General features: G+C 39.9%; 1 protein-coding gene across 1 annotated transcript in view; it reads right to left on the minus strand.

Moving 5' to 3' along the window:
- Window positions 1–16,402, minus strand: part of HUWE1 (HECT, UBA and WWE domain containing E3 ubiquitin protein ligase 1) — a gene marked incomplete at both ends in the record, with an annotated part of 124,529 nt that overhangs the window by 23,002 nt on the left and 85,125 nt on the right. Inside the window, 13 exons of the mRNA XM_084258919.1 lie at window positions 972–1,140; window positions 1,325–1,458; window positions 2,047–2,145; window positions 2,961–3,036; window positions 3,789–3,937; window positions 4,277–4,449; window positions 6,206–6,388; window positions 6,836–7,047; window positions 9,722–9,936; window positions 10,922–10,988; window positions 11,416–11,561; window positions 12,937–13,104; window positions 14,182–14,377. Of these exons, the coding sequence (XP_084115045.1) occupies window positions 972–1,140; window positions 1,325–1,458; window positions 2,047–2,145; window positions 2,961–3,036; window positions 3,789–3,937; window positions 4,277–4,449; window positions 6,206–6,388; window positions 6,836–7,047; window positions 9,722–9,936; window positions 10,922–10,988; window positions 11,416–11,561; window positions 12,937–13,104; window positions 14,182–14,377 (1,987 nt within the window). The remainder of the gene's footprint in view (window positions 1–971; window positions 1,141–1,324; window positions 1,459–2,046; window positions 2,146–2,960; window positions 3,037–3,788; window positions 3,938–4,276; window positions 4,450–6,205; window positions 6,389–6,835; window positions 7,048–9,721; window positions 9,937–10,921; window positions 10,989–11,415; window positions 11,562–12,936; window positions 13,105–14,181; window positions 14,378–16,402) is intronic.

Consider the following 16,402-nt stretch of genomic DNA (forward strand, 5'->3'; position numbering starts at 1 on the left):
TAATGATCCTTTACTCAGTGTTTCTTACCATACAATATAATGACTGTTTACTTATAACTCCTAATAGACCATACACTCCTATGAGGAAAAAGGATTGTTTTCCTTTTTATTGCTATATCCCCAGCAATTCATCATTCATCAAATACTTGGACACAGCATTCATCAAATACTTGTTCAATTTACTGAATGGGCAGAAACTCAACACAAGGAAGGCTGATAGAAATCACAAAAATGCAGATAATCACAGAATAGAAGATATCTTGAAAATTATATAATCCAACCCATTTTTCATTTCTTTTCAAACTTTTTCATTTACAGGTGACAAACTGAGGCTCAAAGAGGTAAAAGACTTGGCCAAGACAACAGACCAGAACAGTTCAGTGTTTTCTGAACTATATTATGCTTGTGATTTGGGGTCAAGAACTGTCTTCTCAAGACAGAGTGATTTTAAGAACTCGATGCTAGAAGGGAACTTTGACGATGATGGGGGAGGAAGGAAGAGAATCACTCCTCCGAAAAGATGCATCCTTGATGAACAGTGAATGTGCTCAAATCTACTCCCCAATGCCAAGCTCAAAGGTGTCCATCCAAACTCTCAAGATCCAGTGTTACAGACATAAAGATTATTGATTGCCCTGCCACTGTAGTGTGCACATGGGTGCCTGATGCAGTCAGCCTTGGTCTTTTTTTTTTAAATTCAAGCAAAATCATCAAGTTGTCCATGCTTGCTCTAAAATGGCTGCCTGTTTATTGACGTGGAGAGAACAAAATCAGTCTCTCACAATTCCTTCTTCTAAGTATACACTTATTGAGAGAGATGGATTCAGATATCCTTTGCCCCAGGAAGTCAGCATAGGAAAAGAAGTGTTGTCTGTTTAGATTGATAGCTGCTCTGGTTCACTGCTTGGCTTACTCTAAAGAAGGGTATTAAGAATCAAGAGGTTAAACCCAGCTGAGCCCTTGTATCTTACTAGCACTGGAGAACATGTTGTCAAACTCAATGATGAGATCATCCTCCCGGTCAAAGCGCTCAAATCGGACCAAGGGAGAAGCATTCATATCAGGATAATCCTCATCCAATTCCATTTCAGAGCCATCGTCGTCATCGTCTTCATCTCCCTCTTCACCTTCATCATCCTCCTTAAGGGGAAAATAGGAGATGGAGAATTGCTGGAGGTAAGGTTTTCTGAAGTCTGGTGTCATGGCCACATTTGCACATGAGGGAGGGAGGCGCTGAAGCTAGCAACCCAGACTGTTGGTTTTCTCCAGCTGTGTTCCCATGGAAGAGGTTGTTTGAACCAACCCAAACACAGTCCCCCCTCACCTGATCATCTTCCTCATCTTCCTCCTCCTCCTCCTCTTCATCCTGACTATCATCCTCATCCTCGTTACTGCCACTGCTGTCCTCTTCCTGAGTGTGCTCCTCCTCATCCTCAGGGTCCAGGATATTCATGGAATCTAAAACAAAGGGAGCACATTGGAGGACTATACTGAGTAGCTAGAAAACAGGCTACTGTGCAGGTCGGCAGATTGAGTGGGAAGGCAATGGGGTATCTGACTCTAGGAGAGGAAGAACCAGATCTAGTGTGATATAAAGACTTAAGTGAGCCAGCCCTGATTTCCTGAGTGCCAACAATACATCAACACGCTGAGCAGGGTGGCTGAATGTGGAGGCAGGCTGGCTGGCTATAGGTGCTTGAGGAGCCATGGTCTGCAACTTGGCCAAGTCTGATGGTGCCCCCTTGCCTTTTGAGCCCTACTTTGCTATCGACTGCATCCTGTTGTAAGAGGGAATCTGGAGCGATGATAGCAGGTGGGTGAGAAGAAAGCGAACCAAGTAAGAAGTGACAAACTTTTGGGCAAGCAGTAGTAACATGTTATTTGAAAAACTGGCTGAGGATAAAGTGGATGGTGTATGTCAGCGCATGCAGACAGATGCTTCCTTATTTTGCACATGTGTGCAGCTGCCTCCAGGAAAACCCTAGTGTAGTGTCTGTCAGACGTGCAGGGCAAGAAGGGAGGCCTTTCTGGCCTCGGCACTCTCACCTTCTCGGTTGGCCTGCAAGGTGGAAGCTTGGCTGAGGTTGGAAGGAGCTTCATCCATCAGCACGTCCTCTTGTGATTCATCCTCTCCACTTCTGCTCACTGAAGGTTACAGAGCAGAGCCTTCACTGAACAACAGAGGACTTCCCTTTCCAGATTGGGTGCGCCTAAAATAGCTACGTACACCCAGCAGATATTCACTTTTTTTTTTGGATGAGGGAGAAGACCTGAGTTCTCTGCTGTTGACTAGCTGCGTGAGCTTGGCCAGTCACTTTACCTGTCTGAGTCTCAGTTTCCTCATCTGTAAAATGGGATGGTCATATCTGCTCTGCCAATCCCACTAATTGTGAAACCACAAAGGATAATGGGTGTGAAAAAGTGTTGTCAAAATTAAGAATACATGTCTATTTTGGTATAGCCTTTGGTTTCCTTCATCAATAAAATAACGCGTTAACACATGCACCCTTGTACTCAAGTGACAGTAGGGTGTCTTTGCCAGTTTCCTTCTGTGTTGTAAAAAGGGCCACCCTTTACAAACTACTGAGACTCAGAGGCGGAAAGCCCCTGGATTTCACTGAAGAACTGAAAGGAAAGCACTTTTTCACCCTACAGCCTCTACAGCCTCTACAGCCTTCTCTAGGCCTCCATGAATAAACACTCTTCATGTGCCTGATGTATCATCTGTACTAATGGCCGCCCCCTCCTCCCCCAACACAGGCAACACTTCAGACCCACCACAGGTCTACAGATGGCTTGTGAATTTCTCATCTGTGAGACCGTCAACATCAAGACAAGCAGCAATCTAGGCTGGCTATGAGCCCTTAGGCAGAGCTGAGCAAGCAGATGATGAGAAAAAGGGTCCTCCCAAGAGAGACTGAGGCAAAGGAAGAGGCTATACTCAGTTCTGGGGCTCTCACCTATAATTGTACTGTTCCCAGATCCGCCATCCCTCTCAAGCAACTCATCTATCAGGTCCTCCAGCTCATTCTCAACCTGGAGAGAAATAGAACATATACATGGATGCACACAAGTCTATCATTATGCTAGTAACACTGAAACCCTAGAAAAAGCCAGCAAGGGAGCATATATTTCTAGGATAATGTATGACAGGATTTTACATGAAACACCACACACTTGGTGCTAAGAGCACAGAAACGACCATGTGCTTCCAATGCACACTCAGACTGTTCTTCAAATGGCTCCATCCCAGTTATCAAAGACCAGGTTAGTCTTCATACTGTCCAGGAATACATGCAGATCTCCTTAGAGCTAGCAGCTTAAAGACTGTAAGCCCCATTTCTTACCATTGCTACCAGATCTAGAAATTACAATGTTTTCTTTAATGTCTTTAGAAGACTGCCGTTTTAATGCCCCAGTGACAGTTGGTGCAATAGGCCCAACAGTGATGTTAAGGAGCTTCCATTAATGACCAGAGCCAAGTAAATTAAGGACCCTGGGCCCAAAGGGCTCAGGTCAGCTTTCTATGTCAACACATTTCACCTGTGTCTAAGTTTTCTTTTTGGGAGCGATTCCATTTCATAGTATATGGCATCCTGGCCCCACCCCCATCCCTCATTTAATACAATTCAAACACATTTACTAAGCATCTGCTAAGCATATCATCTGTGCTCCACTGCAAAGCAGACAACATTGAGGCAAGGATCTAAAGTACTCACCCACCCACATCACTTGGGGGTTTGGTTCAGCGTTGCAATAGGGGTATGCTGGGTGATCTGCCTCCCTACCTGCATCTCTTGTGAACTGAGCACCTCAGGCTGCCCAGCAATCACCACTGAGTCGGTTTCAGCCTCCCCATCCATGATATCCCCATCTGCCACCTCTGTCTGAGTGACATCATGATCCTCCTCCTGCACTTCTGCTTCCCCAGGCTCGCCTGAAACAATCAACCAACCAGCAAAATAATGTGCAGGGTACCACGAGGCAAGTGTAAAGACAATAAAGCCCCTTCCCTGGGCAAGTCTGCAAGTTCTCAGAGAATAAATGAATGGGTGACAAAGGAAAAGACAAGGCTACGTGTGAGGATAGCCAAATAAGGCTGCAATTTTAAGGAATTCTTTGTGGAGCAGACTCCCAACACCACTGTGACAGATCTCTGGAAGGCCAGCAAGTTCCCAGGGAAACAATACCACACCAGAACAGCTGCGATGCCATGCCCACAAAATAACTATACCCACCCGGCCAGTTCTCTAGTCCATTGGCTCTGATTCCCTACCTGGGTCCTGCTGGTTGCTATTGGAGTCCTGAGAGGCTCCTTGGGCATCCTGCTCAGACTTGCTCTTGCTAGAAGCACTCTTGCTGCCAAAAAGGCTACTGGGTTGGTTCACAATCCGGGAAAGTGTTTCCAAAGGCTTCAGAGCAGCATTGACTGTGTTGGCCATGTTGGGACTGAGATAAAGGAAGATACAGAGATGAACTGAACATACAAATCCAGTCTGAAAGGCCTCCTGGGCCAAAGGTGTAAATATCTGAACCCAAAAAAGAATGATGACTATAGTGAACTAATAATGCAAAGCAATCATTGATATTTAAAAATTAATGAAAATTTATGAGTCCACAATAGTACTGAAAAATAGAAAGAGGAAACAGTTGACGTTGTGATTAAACCTATTTCTGACTTTACTCTGAAAACTGGACTTAAAAGGGAAAAAAAATTATGTTTTTATTTTGCCTTCTCAGTAGGAACTGTATTTCAGTATGTCCAGACTTTCCTCCTAGAACTGGGTCTATATAACAGAAAAATGTTAACTAATAATGTAGAAGGAATGACAAATTAGAAAGTCATCAGTGATAACTCTCAAAAGAAATTAATGGATCCAGGCAAGGATTATCAACTAGTGTTAAAACCATTAGGTATATGGTTGACAGGGAACTAGACATTTGTACAGTGCCAAAGTAGTAACTCAAGTTACTTTCCAGTAAGGAGTGAAAATATAACAGATGACTATCATTCTTACTGTGAGAGGTGAATCTTAACATGATAATGGCAGTTCAAAGATCTCATATACAATATGAGATATATATCATCTAATGTAACTAATGTTTAAATTGTTCCATCAACCTTCTGTAAAAGTTAGTGCTAACTTTTACAGAAAATAACAGGGAGTAAAGAACAAGTTAAAACTATACTGCAAGGAACCAAATCTAGTAGGCAAAACATTCTGCAGTACAGCAGGCCTGGTCACTTCAAGAAATTAGTATCATGAAGAACAGCAATAAAATGAAGATTAAAAAATTTAATTCAGGATCTGTGTTAGGGTAACAGAGGATTGGAAGATATAACAAGATGTAATGCATGGCTTACAAGTGGATTCTGGCCTGCACCAAAATTTTTGAATATGGATTGGCATTAGCATATACATACAAAGAAAGATAGAGACTAGTAATTGAAAACAACAATGAATAACCCAACCCTGGTCATATAATAACTTGTGTATCACTTTAGTAAAAAAAATTACATCATTTGCATGCAAAACCACCAAAAGATATACATTAAGGTAAGGTAATAATAGTAGCCAGTTGGTAGAAATATGGTACCTACTTTTTATTTTGGCTCATTAATACTTCTTAAACATATAATCTTTTTTTTTTAAAAGATTTTATTTTATGTATTTATACAAGCACTGGGTACAGTCAGAAGCACGGGAGGATGAGAGAATTCACCAGAGCTAGAGCGGGAAACAGAACAGGCAGACTGACAAAGCACACTGCTGAGGGGAGCAGCGGCTGGCAGGAGAGGTCTGCGCGCCATGTGGGACCCTAGCCCAGTGGCTGGGGATTGTACTGGCATTGCAGAGGCTGCGGGCAGCTTCGCAATCCAGAGCTCAACCGCTGCGCCACCAGGGAGGCCCTAAATATATAATCTTATAATAAAAGGTTATTTTTAATTAAAAGAGGGAAAGCTTGGGAAAAATTACCAAAATGGTTCAACTTTTGAGTTTGGAGCAAATGAGAAAACTAAGGTCTCAAGAAAGAAAATTAAGTGCTCTGCTGAAAAGTCACAGTACTAAGAACAAGTTCCCACTTACATTCAAACCTTACCTATCATACTGGTTGCTCACTATCCAACTGGTAAGAAAACACGAAACTCTAGACAAATGAGGAGGGCAAAAAGCCTGGGGCTGGAGTTTGGGAATGATTTTACCTGGACAGGTCTAGGCTGTGAGGCACTCTGGCCAGGTCATTAACCAGTCCCTTCTTCAGGAAGAGTCGAATGATGTTGTTCATGCCATTATGCTGGGTCTTGGCCGTGGCACTGCTGTAGAAGCTGGAGGTGGAGGGGCAGGACTCCATGATAGTACTGATGATACACATCACTGCCTGAAGCCTGGGAGAGAATTTTAACATCTTTATCATGTGAATATAGCCCATTCTTAGGACATCTTCATTAACCTGACTCAGGTAACCCTCCTGCATCCTTTGTGTTTCCTTCTGGAGGTAATATCTAAACAAGAGAACTCATTCCCTAGGTAGTAGCATTCTTCATTTTCTTTAAACATAATTTAAAAAATAAGACTGAATAACCATAACCCACTGAACTTATTGCTTTAAGACCCTAAAAATATAATGAAAATATCCCTCTTTTTTCTTAAAGTTGTTTACTCATATCCTCCAAATGTAACTGTTGCTTTGACTACTCTGAAGCACTAGAACTATTTGAGAGGACCAGAGAATGTACAGTGCCAGTATGATCAGAACTCTTGTTCAAGTGTAAGGACATCCAAGGATCAAGAATGGAGTAAAGGGATGATACTAGGTCAGGCATGAATTTTACCTGGCATGTTTCTCTGTACTCTCAGCCATAGCCAGTGCCCGTCCCAGGGCTGCTTTTACTTCATTCACTAGGGCCACCTGGGCATCTGTGCCACTCCCTGCAGCAGCCAGGCTTGCGAGGAACAGGCGAGCCAGGGCAGGAGTGTCCTTGTCTTCTGCATTCTGGGTGTGTGGGAGGAGGTGGTCCAGAACAAAAGCTAGCACACTGCAATCCTGAAAAGTTATTAATCATAACACTTACTAACAAGCACAGTGATGCCATATTGTTTGCATAGTAAACATACAGCTGATCCTTTCAGTCACTCACTTGATGATTCTTAGGTTGACTTTAATGATGAGAAAAACCAAGATTCAAAGGTACAAACTAAGTGAGTAGCAAATCCATATTTTATACTTCTGAATCCCACTCATTACCCACCACAAAAATAAAGCTCACATGCTTTCATTTATATGTTACTTGGCCTTTGTTAAAACATCTTTACCTGAGAGGTATTTAACAGAACTATTCACAGTAAACACATAAAGTCACTATCTTCCCTATCTTCCAGATGGGTACACAAGGCCCAACGAACTTAGTCAGTGGAGAGGATTCAAATCTTCATTCCAAATTGCACACTATTAATACTCCAGTATTCAATTACATTGTAACATTTTTCTGACACCAACAACATGCTGAGAACCTCTGGTTAGAAAATGGCACTAGATGAATGAGGAATAGCACATTCACAGATACGGATATGCAAAATTATTTAATACAGGATTACTTAAAATGGCAAAAACTGGCTAACAATAGGGAAGGAAATTAAGTCAGACTCTTCTTTTTCTCTAACAACAATTTCTGTCTTGAAACTTATTTCTGCTGTCATTCAGACTTTGGATCAAAATGTACTGACAAATTTGAAACTAGGTAAGAGATGGTTAGACAACACTCAATGTACTCAATGTCACTCAACTGCATACTTTATATGCTTAATTTTATGTGAATTTTACTTAAAAATGCATTCAAGAATTTTAGAGTTTGGGAAACTAGGTAAAGACCTTGTTAAAGTCAAAACTATAAGAAATAAAAATGCATTTCCTAATAAACTACAAGGTCAAAGTTTTCTGAATAAATGCATAAACATTATGTGACATTTATAAAAACTGGAAAGAGGTTCTGCAATTTGGAAAAGCAGTGTGACAGAGTAAAAAGGATTTGGCTTTGCAATCAGAATCTTGGGCTCTAATTCTGCTCCTGCTACTGTGCAGTGTGGCCGGGGGCAAATTACTAATCTCTCTGAGCCTTCCCTTTTCTGTTAAGGGGAGCAATTTTGCAGTGCTGTGGTGAGGATTAACAATAGTATTTGTAAAGCATCTATGAGTTCCCAGTACCAGGTCACTTGACACATATTAAGCATTTATACACCTGCAATTAAATGTCTTATAATTATAACTCATAACTAAACTGGCAAAAATGAGTAAAGCACTGAAATAAATGCCTAACATTTAATACATGTACTCTACAAAGGACTTTTATTCAGAATATATAAATAATTCTATAGAAAATAAGGAAAGACCTGAAAAGACACTTGACAGGCAAAATCACAAATGGCCAATAAAGAGAGGGAAATTTTAACCACAATGCAACACCACTTCAAATCCACTAGAATGGCTAAAAGGAAAAACATCAAGTGTTTTTGTACAGTACAATGGCTAAAAGGAAAAACATCAAGGAGGTGACATAATATGAATTCCTATACTGGAGTATTAATATAAATCAACAGGACCACTCTGGAATACTTTTGGCACCATTTGGGAAAGCTGAACAGACGAGCAATTCTACTCCTAGGCATATACCACCCTATACGTTCATCAAGACATATAAAAATATAACTGTAGCAGCACTACTTTTACAGTATCTCTAATTGGAAAACTACCCAATTGCCTACTAACTCTAAGATGGATAAAAGGATTGTGAACATTCACATGGTAGAATTCTATACAGCAATGAAAATAAACTATACATACAAAAATGAATCTTGCAAACATGTTACTAAGCAAGAGGTACTATAAGATTTTATATATATGTATACAGTACAAAACTAATCTATGGCAATAGAACTCAAGATAACAGTGACCTTAGGGGAACTCAAAGGGGTGAGGAAGACGAGGGGGAAAGCTTTGTGGAGTTTATAATGTTCAGTTAATTTTGCCGGTGATCACCAAAGAAAAGTTGATAAATCACCTAAGAAAAGTCGATGAATCATCCAAGAGTTGTGTATTCTTGTATGTATTTTTAAAAACTTGCACTTAAAGAAAACATGAGTTTCTTAAAGTTTTATCTTACTTGAAAAATCTAATCAGAAGATAGTTCTGTATCAGAACATATAAAATATGACTTCATTCTTTCCCACAGCATTATAGATACTTCTATCTAGGTATCCCCTATATACCTTTACATAGATTTTCCACCAATACCTCTCAAATTCAAAATTTTCTCTTCAAACCATGTCTCTTTTAACATAAAAGGAATAGAAATAAAAAGTATTTTATGTCCACCTGATCCTTCAAATACAATTCTTATTAACATTACCTTTAAAACATCTCTTCAACTTACCCATTTTTCTGCTCCTCCCCCTCCCTCCTTAGATCCTATATTACTTAGATTACTACATTAGATTCCTAGGTTGTCTCTCTGATTCCAACCTTGCTTTTTAGAGTCTCCATACTGTAGACAAATAATTTTCTACAAAACAAACCAACAAATTGCATCAGCTTACTCCCTGCAGTTAGCCTGATGGCTCCACATCATGGGAAACACTTTTAATGTCTTAAGTTCCTAGGAAAATGTTCAACCCATAGCATGTATCCAAATGATAGTATCTTAAGCAGAAGTTAGAAGTATTACCTCTTTGATCAGCTCAGACTGGCCCACAGTGTAGCTGTAGTTGGCAATTAGGGTAGCAATACCAACATAGGATCTCACCAACTCTGCCAGAAGACGAAGAATAGTGGAGGTGGGCATTAAAGGTTTGCTGCCCTTGCCTTTCTGCTTGCCATCCTCAGTGGCCCGGTCCCCTTCTTTATCTTTCTTCCCATCCCGAGCCTCCTCTGGAGTTGAAGCTGTTGAGAAAGAATCAAAAGCTGGTACAATTCCATACTGTAATGTTGGTGAAGTCAAGTCCTGGGTGGAAAGAATACCACATCCCTACTTCAGGTCAGTGTTACAAACTGAATGCTTTCCTCATACTGTTGTGGAAGGACAACAAGAAAATCCATGTCTTAGACTTTATAGGGAGGGTCTCCCAAGCTTCTTACACATTTTCCAACATTTTTCTCCTCTTAAACATTATATACCCTAAACACTGTACTAGGCCACTGAGATATTATGTTCCCACTATACCTTACCACATATGACTCCATTTCAATAGCTACCTTGTATTGTTAAGTTTTGCAGGTGTCCCTCAAGAGAAAAAATTCTTTAAGTGCATAGAGTGAATCTGACTCATTTTGGTATTTATTATAGTCTGTTACACAGTGGGCACTGATGCTTCCCTTGAATGATACTGCCATCACCCAAACTGTGCTACATATGGACAGTAAGCCCATCAATGAGTTAACCAATAGTTATTAGCCTTTTTGATTTATCTCTAGGGACTAGAATCTGATATTAAGTACAATGTCTCCTAATTTAGATCTCAAAGATACTTCCTTGAAAGGTACTGGTGGAATGGATACCACATGAAATTTTTGTAATTTATGGTGAGTAGCCAGTGGGCTTTATTGTACTATTAGAAGGCTAGAATCCACCATGCAAACCTTATAGCTGGAGTAGTCATCATGAAAACCACCAAAAAAATATTATCAGGTGGTTTAGAGTAGATCTAAAAGATGTTGCCATAGCAATCATTACTGAGTTAAGTCACAGTTCCATTAACTTTAGCATATGCACACTCCTTTCAGAACACTGAGCTCACCTTTGACAGAGTTCACTCAGACAAGTAAATATGTATACCTGTATTCCCCTATGTCCTGCCCAGGACACCCAGTTTCTTCAACTTGTCCTCTCAAGAAATATGAACCAAAAAGGGAGAAAGAAAACCATTACCTTCTCCTTGGGATGTCACAGATGTGGAAGTCTCAGTGGAGGCACCATCTGCAGCAAAGACCTGACTCTATGGAAGAAGAAATCTCCTGAGTCATTATTAATTTAAAAGGCAATTGTATTCCTAAAGCATGATTCCTTTCTAGGGTAACAGTTGTGAATGGAACAGATTCTCTTCAGGCTATGATTTAACTGTTTTAACCACTTTTCCCCTGATACACTATAACATTTGTAGAAAGCCATCATTATAAACAGAGTGACTAAGAGATGGGGAGAAGAGACAGAGGAAAATGAAAAATCAACTAAGGAAGCATTTCTAGCCCAAGGGAAGGGAAGAAAATCCTTGGGCTATGACAACTTTATCTTCATTTTTAGGCAGCAGATGATTTACAGATACAATGATTTTATTAACTTTGGAATTCCCATGGTATAAGCCTAAATACTGAGAAATCACAGCTACGAGAAAGGGAAAAGGAAATAGGTTAGAATTAACTTACATTAATGGAAAAACTTGATTGTGTATCAAAGTCACTGCTCTGACGAGTAAGTGACCGGTACTGCTGGTATACATCATCGCCCATGTCCTGTAAGAGCTGGCTGACCTCCTGGGTCATACCCCCAGGTTTAGGATCAGATTTGTCTGCTAGAAAGGCAAAAACAAAGGAAAAACTCTTTTGTAATTGTGCAAATGTTGATGATGCCTATCTCATAGCTTAGTCAATTTCACTCCAAGTTACAACAACTGTTTACACAGCCTAGGCTTTCACTTAAGAATGAGGAACAAATGTATTGTAGTATAACCAAGCTTTTTTGTTGTTGTTGTTGTTCAGCTTTTCATGGCTGAAGGTCTTCATGTTATCATTAGGTAGTTTTGTGACCACAGGCAGTTTACTTATGCTCCTCCCTTTCTCAACTGTGACTATAAACTTAAATGAACACACTTGGCATTATGCCTGGTGCAGTGGGAGATAAATAAATGGTTGCTATAGTTATGTAGCTAAATTATTTGGGGGGGGCGGGAGAATATAGGAGATGGGGTTTAGATTGTGGTTGTAGGGAACACAAGGAGCTCAATACATATCAGTGTGCTATATGTATGAAAACCATCAAAGTAAAAACTCAGATTTCCTTCAGTTTTCAATCCAAGGTCCTATTCAATTTTTGGCCATTCTTTGGGACCTATGAAATAAGTATGTCCTTAATAAAGTTTAGGGAAGCCTTGGGTTCCGAGTGACTCACTCATGACTAAGTACTTCCCTAGGACTTACAAGCAGAACATTAGGAGTAAAGACAGATTAAAATGGTGGTCTTAAAGGTCAGCAAGCCTAGTTACACCTTCAAATATTGTCCCATTCACAGCTCTTTCTTTTGTTTCTGAGCGTGAGTACATTAGACTTCCTGAACTTTTATTTTCAACTACTATCTTTTTAATTTGTTCATTCTTTCTGCCACATGGGATGTAGATATACCCTGAACTCAGGCAATTTCCTCATCCTTATTTAAAACTTATTTCAGGGGCCTCCCTAGTGGCGCAAGGGGTTAAGCACCGCACTATGAAGCAATGTGTAGCCTCTGTGGCACGAGTTCGATTCCCGGACGGCCAGGGAACAACTCACATGGCAAGGCAGATCTCTCCTGTCTCACCTGCTGCTCCCCTTAGTAGTGCATTTCAGTCAGTCCGCCTGTTCTGTTCCCCACTCTGTCTCTGGTGAATCCTCTCATTCCCAGCATCTCTGGCCTGTACCCCAGCTCTTGTATACATAAATAAATAAATCTTTAAAAAATAATAAAACTTATTTCAGAAACCACTTATTTTGAGAATCTTTTCTACAGGTCCCTGTTGTAGGACTTACTACTAGCCTGGCTTCTGTCATACTGTGTGACTACTTGCTTCTTCAGAGAACTGCATTATCCTTGATCCCTAGATTGTATCACACAGTGAGTGCTCATTAAGCCATGAGTAGGTTAAAATGATCCAGACAAATCGCACAGCCTCCTGAGGTGGTCTAGCTACATACCTTCTTCTGGAGCATGGTATGCAGCAAGGGCATTCAGCATATCATAGATCACTTCCTTGATAGTATCAGGAATGACAGGCAGAGGTGAGGGCTTCAAAGGGGTTGTCTTCACCAGCTGTACAGCATTAGGGCCTTTAATTCTAAGATTCTCAAATTCATCATCTGAAGCTAAGCCAGAGAAAAATCAGTCAGTAGTTGGTTACTGACAAAAACACTGAAAGGGGCTTGCATAGTACTTATATAGCTTTGGACAAGAGATTCCAAATGATGTTCAGGTAAGTTGAAAATCTGGCTTTCACCTCCTCTAAATCTAACAACAATAACAAATAGTAAAAAGAATACTGGCTTTGGAGTTGGGGAGACTTGGTTTTGAAATCCAGTTCTCTTATAGGATCATAGCCAAAATTACTTCAATAAAACTCAACTTTCTCATTTGGATTATATGAGATCATATGTAAGAAATGCTCGGGCACAGGACCAGACATACAGTTGTGGGTTCCCAAATAATTAGTGATCCCCCAATTTTTATAAGAAAAAACCAGAAATCCCAACAACCCTACAGAAATGTTGAAAGGAAGTACAATAAACATCCATATATTCATTTCACCTCGAAACACCATTTTTCTACTCCTAAATGTCTAAACTGTACTTCCTAAAATGAAGGGTATTTTCTTCATAACCACAATCCCAGTATAACACCCAAGAAACATAACATGCATACTATTACATTCTCTAATAGTAACAGTATTCAAACTTCTACAAATCTTTATTTGGATTCAGATTCTCATCAAGGTTATCTAAAAGTTCTCTCTCTGGTCTACTTCAATCCAGGAAACCCTTGCATTTTTTTCTTTACATCACATTAGAACGTCTCACAATTTGTATTTGCTTATAATTAAATATAGGCAAAACATTTTGGGGGAAGAAAATGCAGATGATATTGTGTTCTTTCTATTGCATCACATGTGTCACATATCCATTTGTCTCTTAATTATCACTATCTATAAGCCATCCCTTTTGCCACATCAAGATGAGCATAGACTAAACTTAATGAGTCCTTGGTATCTCTGGCAGGGATTACCAAAGGGCAAGGACCAGAGAAGCTACTAAAGTACTTCTGTTCTGATCCACATACTCAACCAGTCAATGTCCCAATTTTCCAAGTTACAGATCTCACAGAATATCTCTGGAGTTATGAGATCATAAATTTCAATGTTCTAAAGGTCAGGAGAGGGGGAAACTCACCAGTTCCTGAGCCTCGAGGGGCTGGAAGGGCAATGCGGATACAGCAGTTAGCAACTTCTGTGAAAATGTCTGGATTTCGGCATGCAGCTGGCCCAAGGACACGAAGGATGTAGTTGATCTCCCGAGAGCCAAGGCTGCCAGACACAACACCAGAGGTAGTGCTACCAGCTCCACTTGTAGCTGCTGAGCGAACAACCTAGTAAAAACAGGGAGAAACACTGTTGTTTAGAAAGACCACTTCGCAAAAATACAATTGTATTTAAGGAAGAATTATCAAAGGTTAAAATACTAACCAAGTCTGCCTCAAATAGTGGATGACAACTTTTGACTTTGGGTAGAAAGATACACATTCTTTCAAATCTCATTCCTTACCAGGTCATAAAACGTGACTCATTAAAAAGGTAGGGCATTCATCACATCTCAAAACTATCAATTATTGAGACCAGATAGCATGTGATCTTTATAGAAATTGACAGATGTGTCTAGACTATCGCGCCATCCAGATCATAGCTCCATTTATTTTTTTAATTTATTAATTTTTAAATTTTTTACATCATTGTTGATTTTTAAACAATATTTGCTTCTCTCCACCCCCTCAGGTGTAGTCCCTATAGTTTCCGTCATCAATGCACCCGTGCACCATCACCTCAGTCCCCTGTGCTCTTCCCTCCCTCCCTCTGATCCCTCTCCCTCCTCCTCGTCTGCAGTATGTCTTTTATAATTGTCTGTTCTTGCTTTGTTGTGTTATGTACTGTTATTATTTTTTTTACACTGATGTCTTATTTGGTTCCCCTATATTCCTGCTATAAGTGAAACCATCCGATATTTTTCTTTTTCCTTCTGGCTTATTTCACTGAGCATAATTCCTTCCAGTGTAGCTCCCACATTTAAATGCCAGCTCCTAGTCTTCCCAAAACACTGTCCCAATTTTAAACTACAATGGTTCAATATTTAAAAATATGTAATATTGCTATCCACTTACTCTTTAATAACAAAATTAAATATTTTCTTTATTCCTCAAAACCAAGCCTCAGGTCTCAGATAATGATAGCCATCAGAGGTATCAAACTATTTACGATTGTTTGCTTTAATACCACCAGGCTTAGACAATGTTATGGTTTTTGCTCTTTTCAAAAGATAATTGACCAGTCATGGAAAATACAGGAAAGTATAAAGAAAATAACTCCATTGGGGCCCTCCCTGGTGGCACAAGGCTTAAGGTTAAGACACAACCCATGAAGCAATCCGCAGCCACTGCAGCATGAGTTCAATCCCTGGCCTGGGAGCTACCCACATGGCACAGCAGACCTCTCCTGACTTGCCCACTGCTCCCCTCAGCAATGTATATTGGTAGATCTGCCTGTCCTGTTTCCCACTCTGTCTCTGGTGAATACTCTCACCCACCACACCTCTGGCCAGTACCCCAGTTCTTGTATGCATAAATATATTTAAAAAAAGGAAAATAACTCCATTGTATTTTCCATTTCCTATTCCTTTGTTAACTATATTCACAAAGATAAATACCTTCTGGAATCAATGTTTTTCTTACCAAATCAATCATGCTCTTTAGTGTATTAACTGCTATAATATCTTGCCTGCTGGACTGCTATTATAAAATAATTCTCATTTTTTTAAATAAAGGCAAATACAATTTTACTATAAAGAATGTGCTATAATTTATTTGTCTAGTTCTCTGCCAAAGAGAGCTCCCTAATTTCTTGATATTAGAAGTAATTCTCATATCACAGTCAATATTCTTGTATGTATACCTTGGCATACTTGACTGCAGTATCAGATAAATCTTAGACATAGAATTTCTAGGTCAAAGGATATCTTAAACTGACAGTACCAAAATGCCCTCCAATGTAGCTGCACCAATTTCCATTCCTATCAAAAGTAAGAGTATGCCTGGTTCTCCACACCCATACCTGCAGTGGATTATTATCAAGTATTTACATTTTGCCAATTTGGTGTTAAAACTGCCACTGATATTCCTTTGCTCCCACACCCCCAAATATAATTTCTTTTAAGTTTAGAATGTTCTCTCTCATTCAACAAGAACTTGCACTGTTTTCCTAGCATTTCTGAAGTTGCTTAAGCTTTAAACATTTATAGTATTTTAAGTCAAAATTCTATCTGTATATAGCTGTATACAGACTGTCTCCTTACATTGGATCACTGTACATGCTGCCTTTAACTTTTTCATTTTGTTCGCATCAGG

This window comes from Talpa europaea (genome assembly GCF_964194135.1).
Source record: "Talpa europaea genome assembly, chromosome: X".
Taxonomy (NCBI): Eukaryota; Metazoa; Chordata; class Mammalia; order Eulipotyphla; family Talpidae; genus Talpa; species Talpa europaea.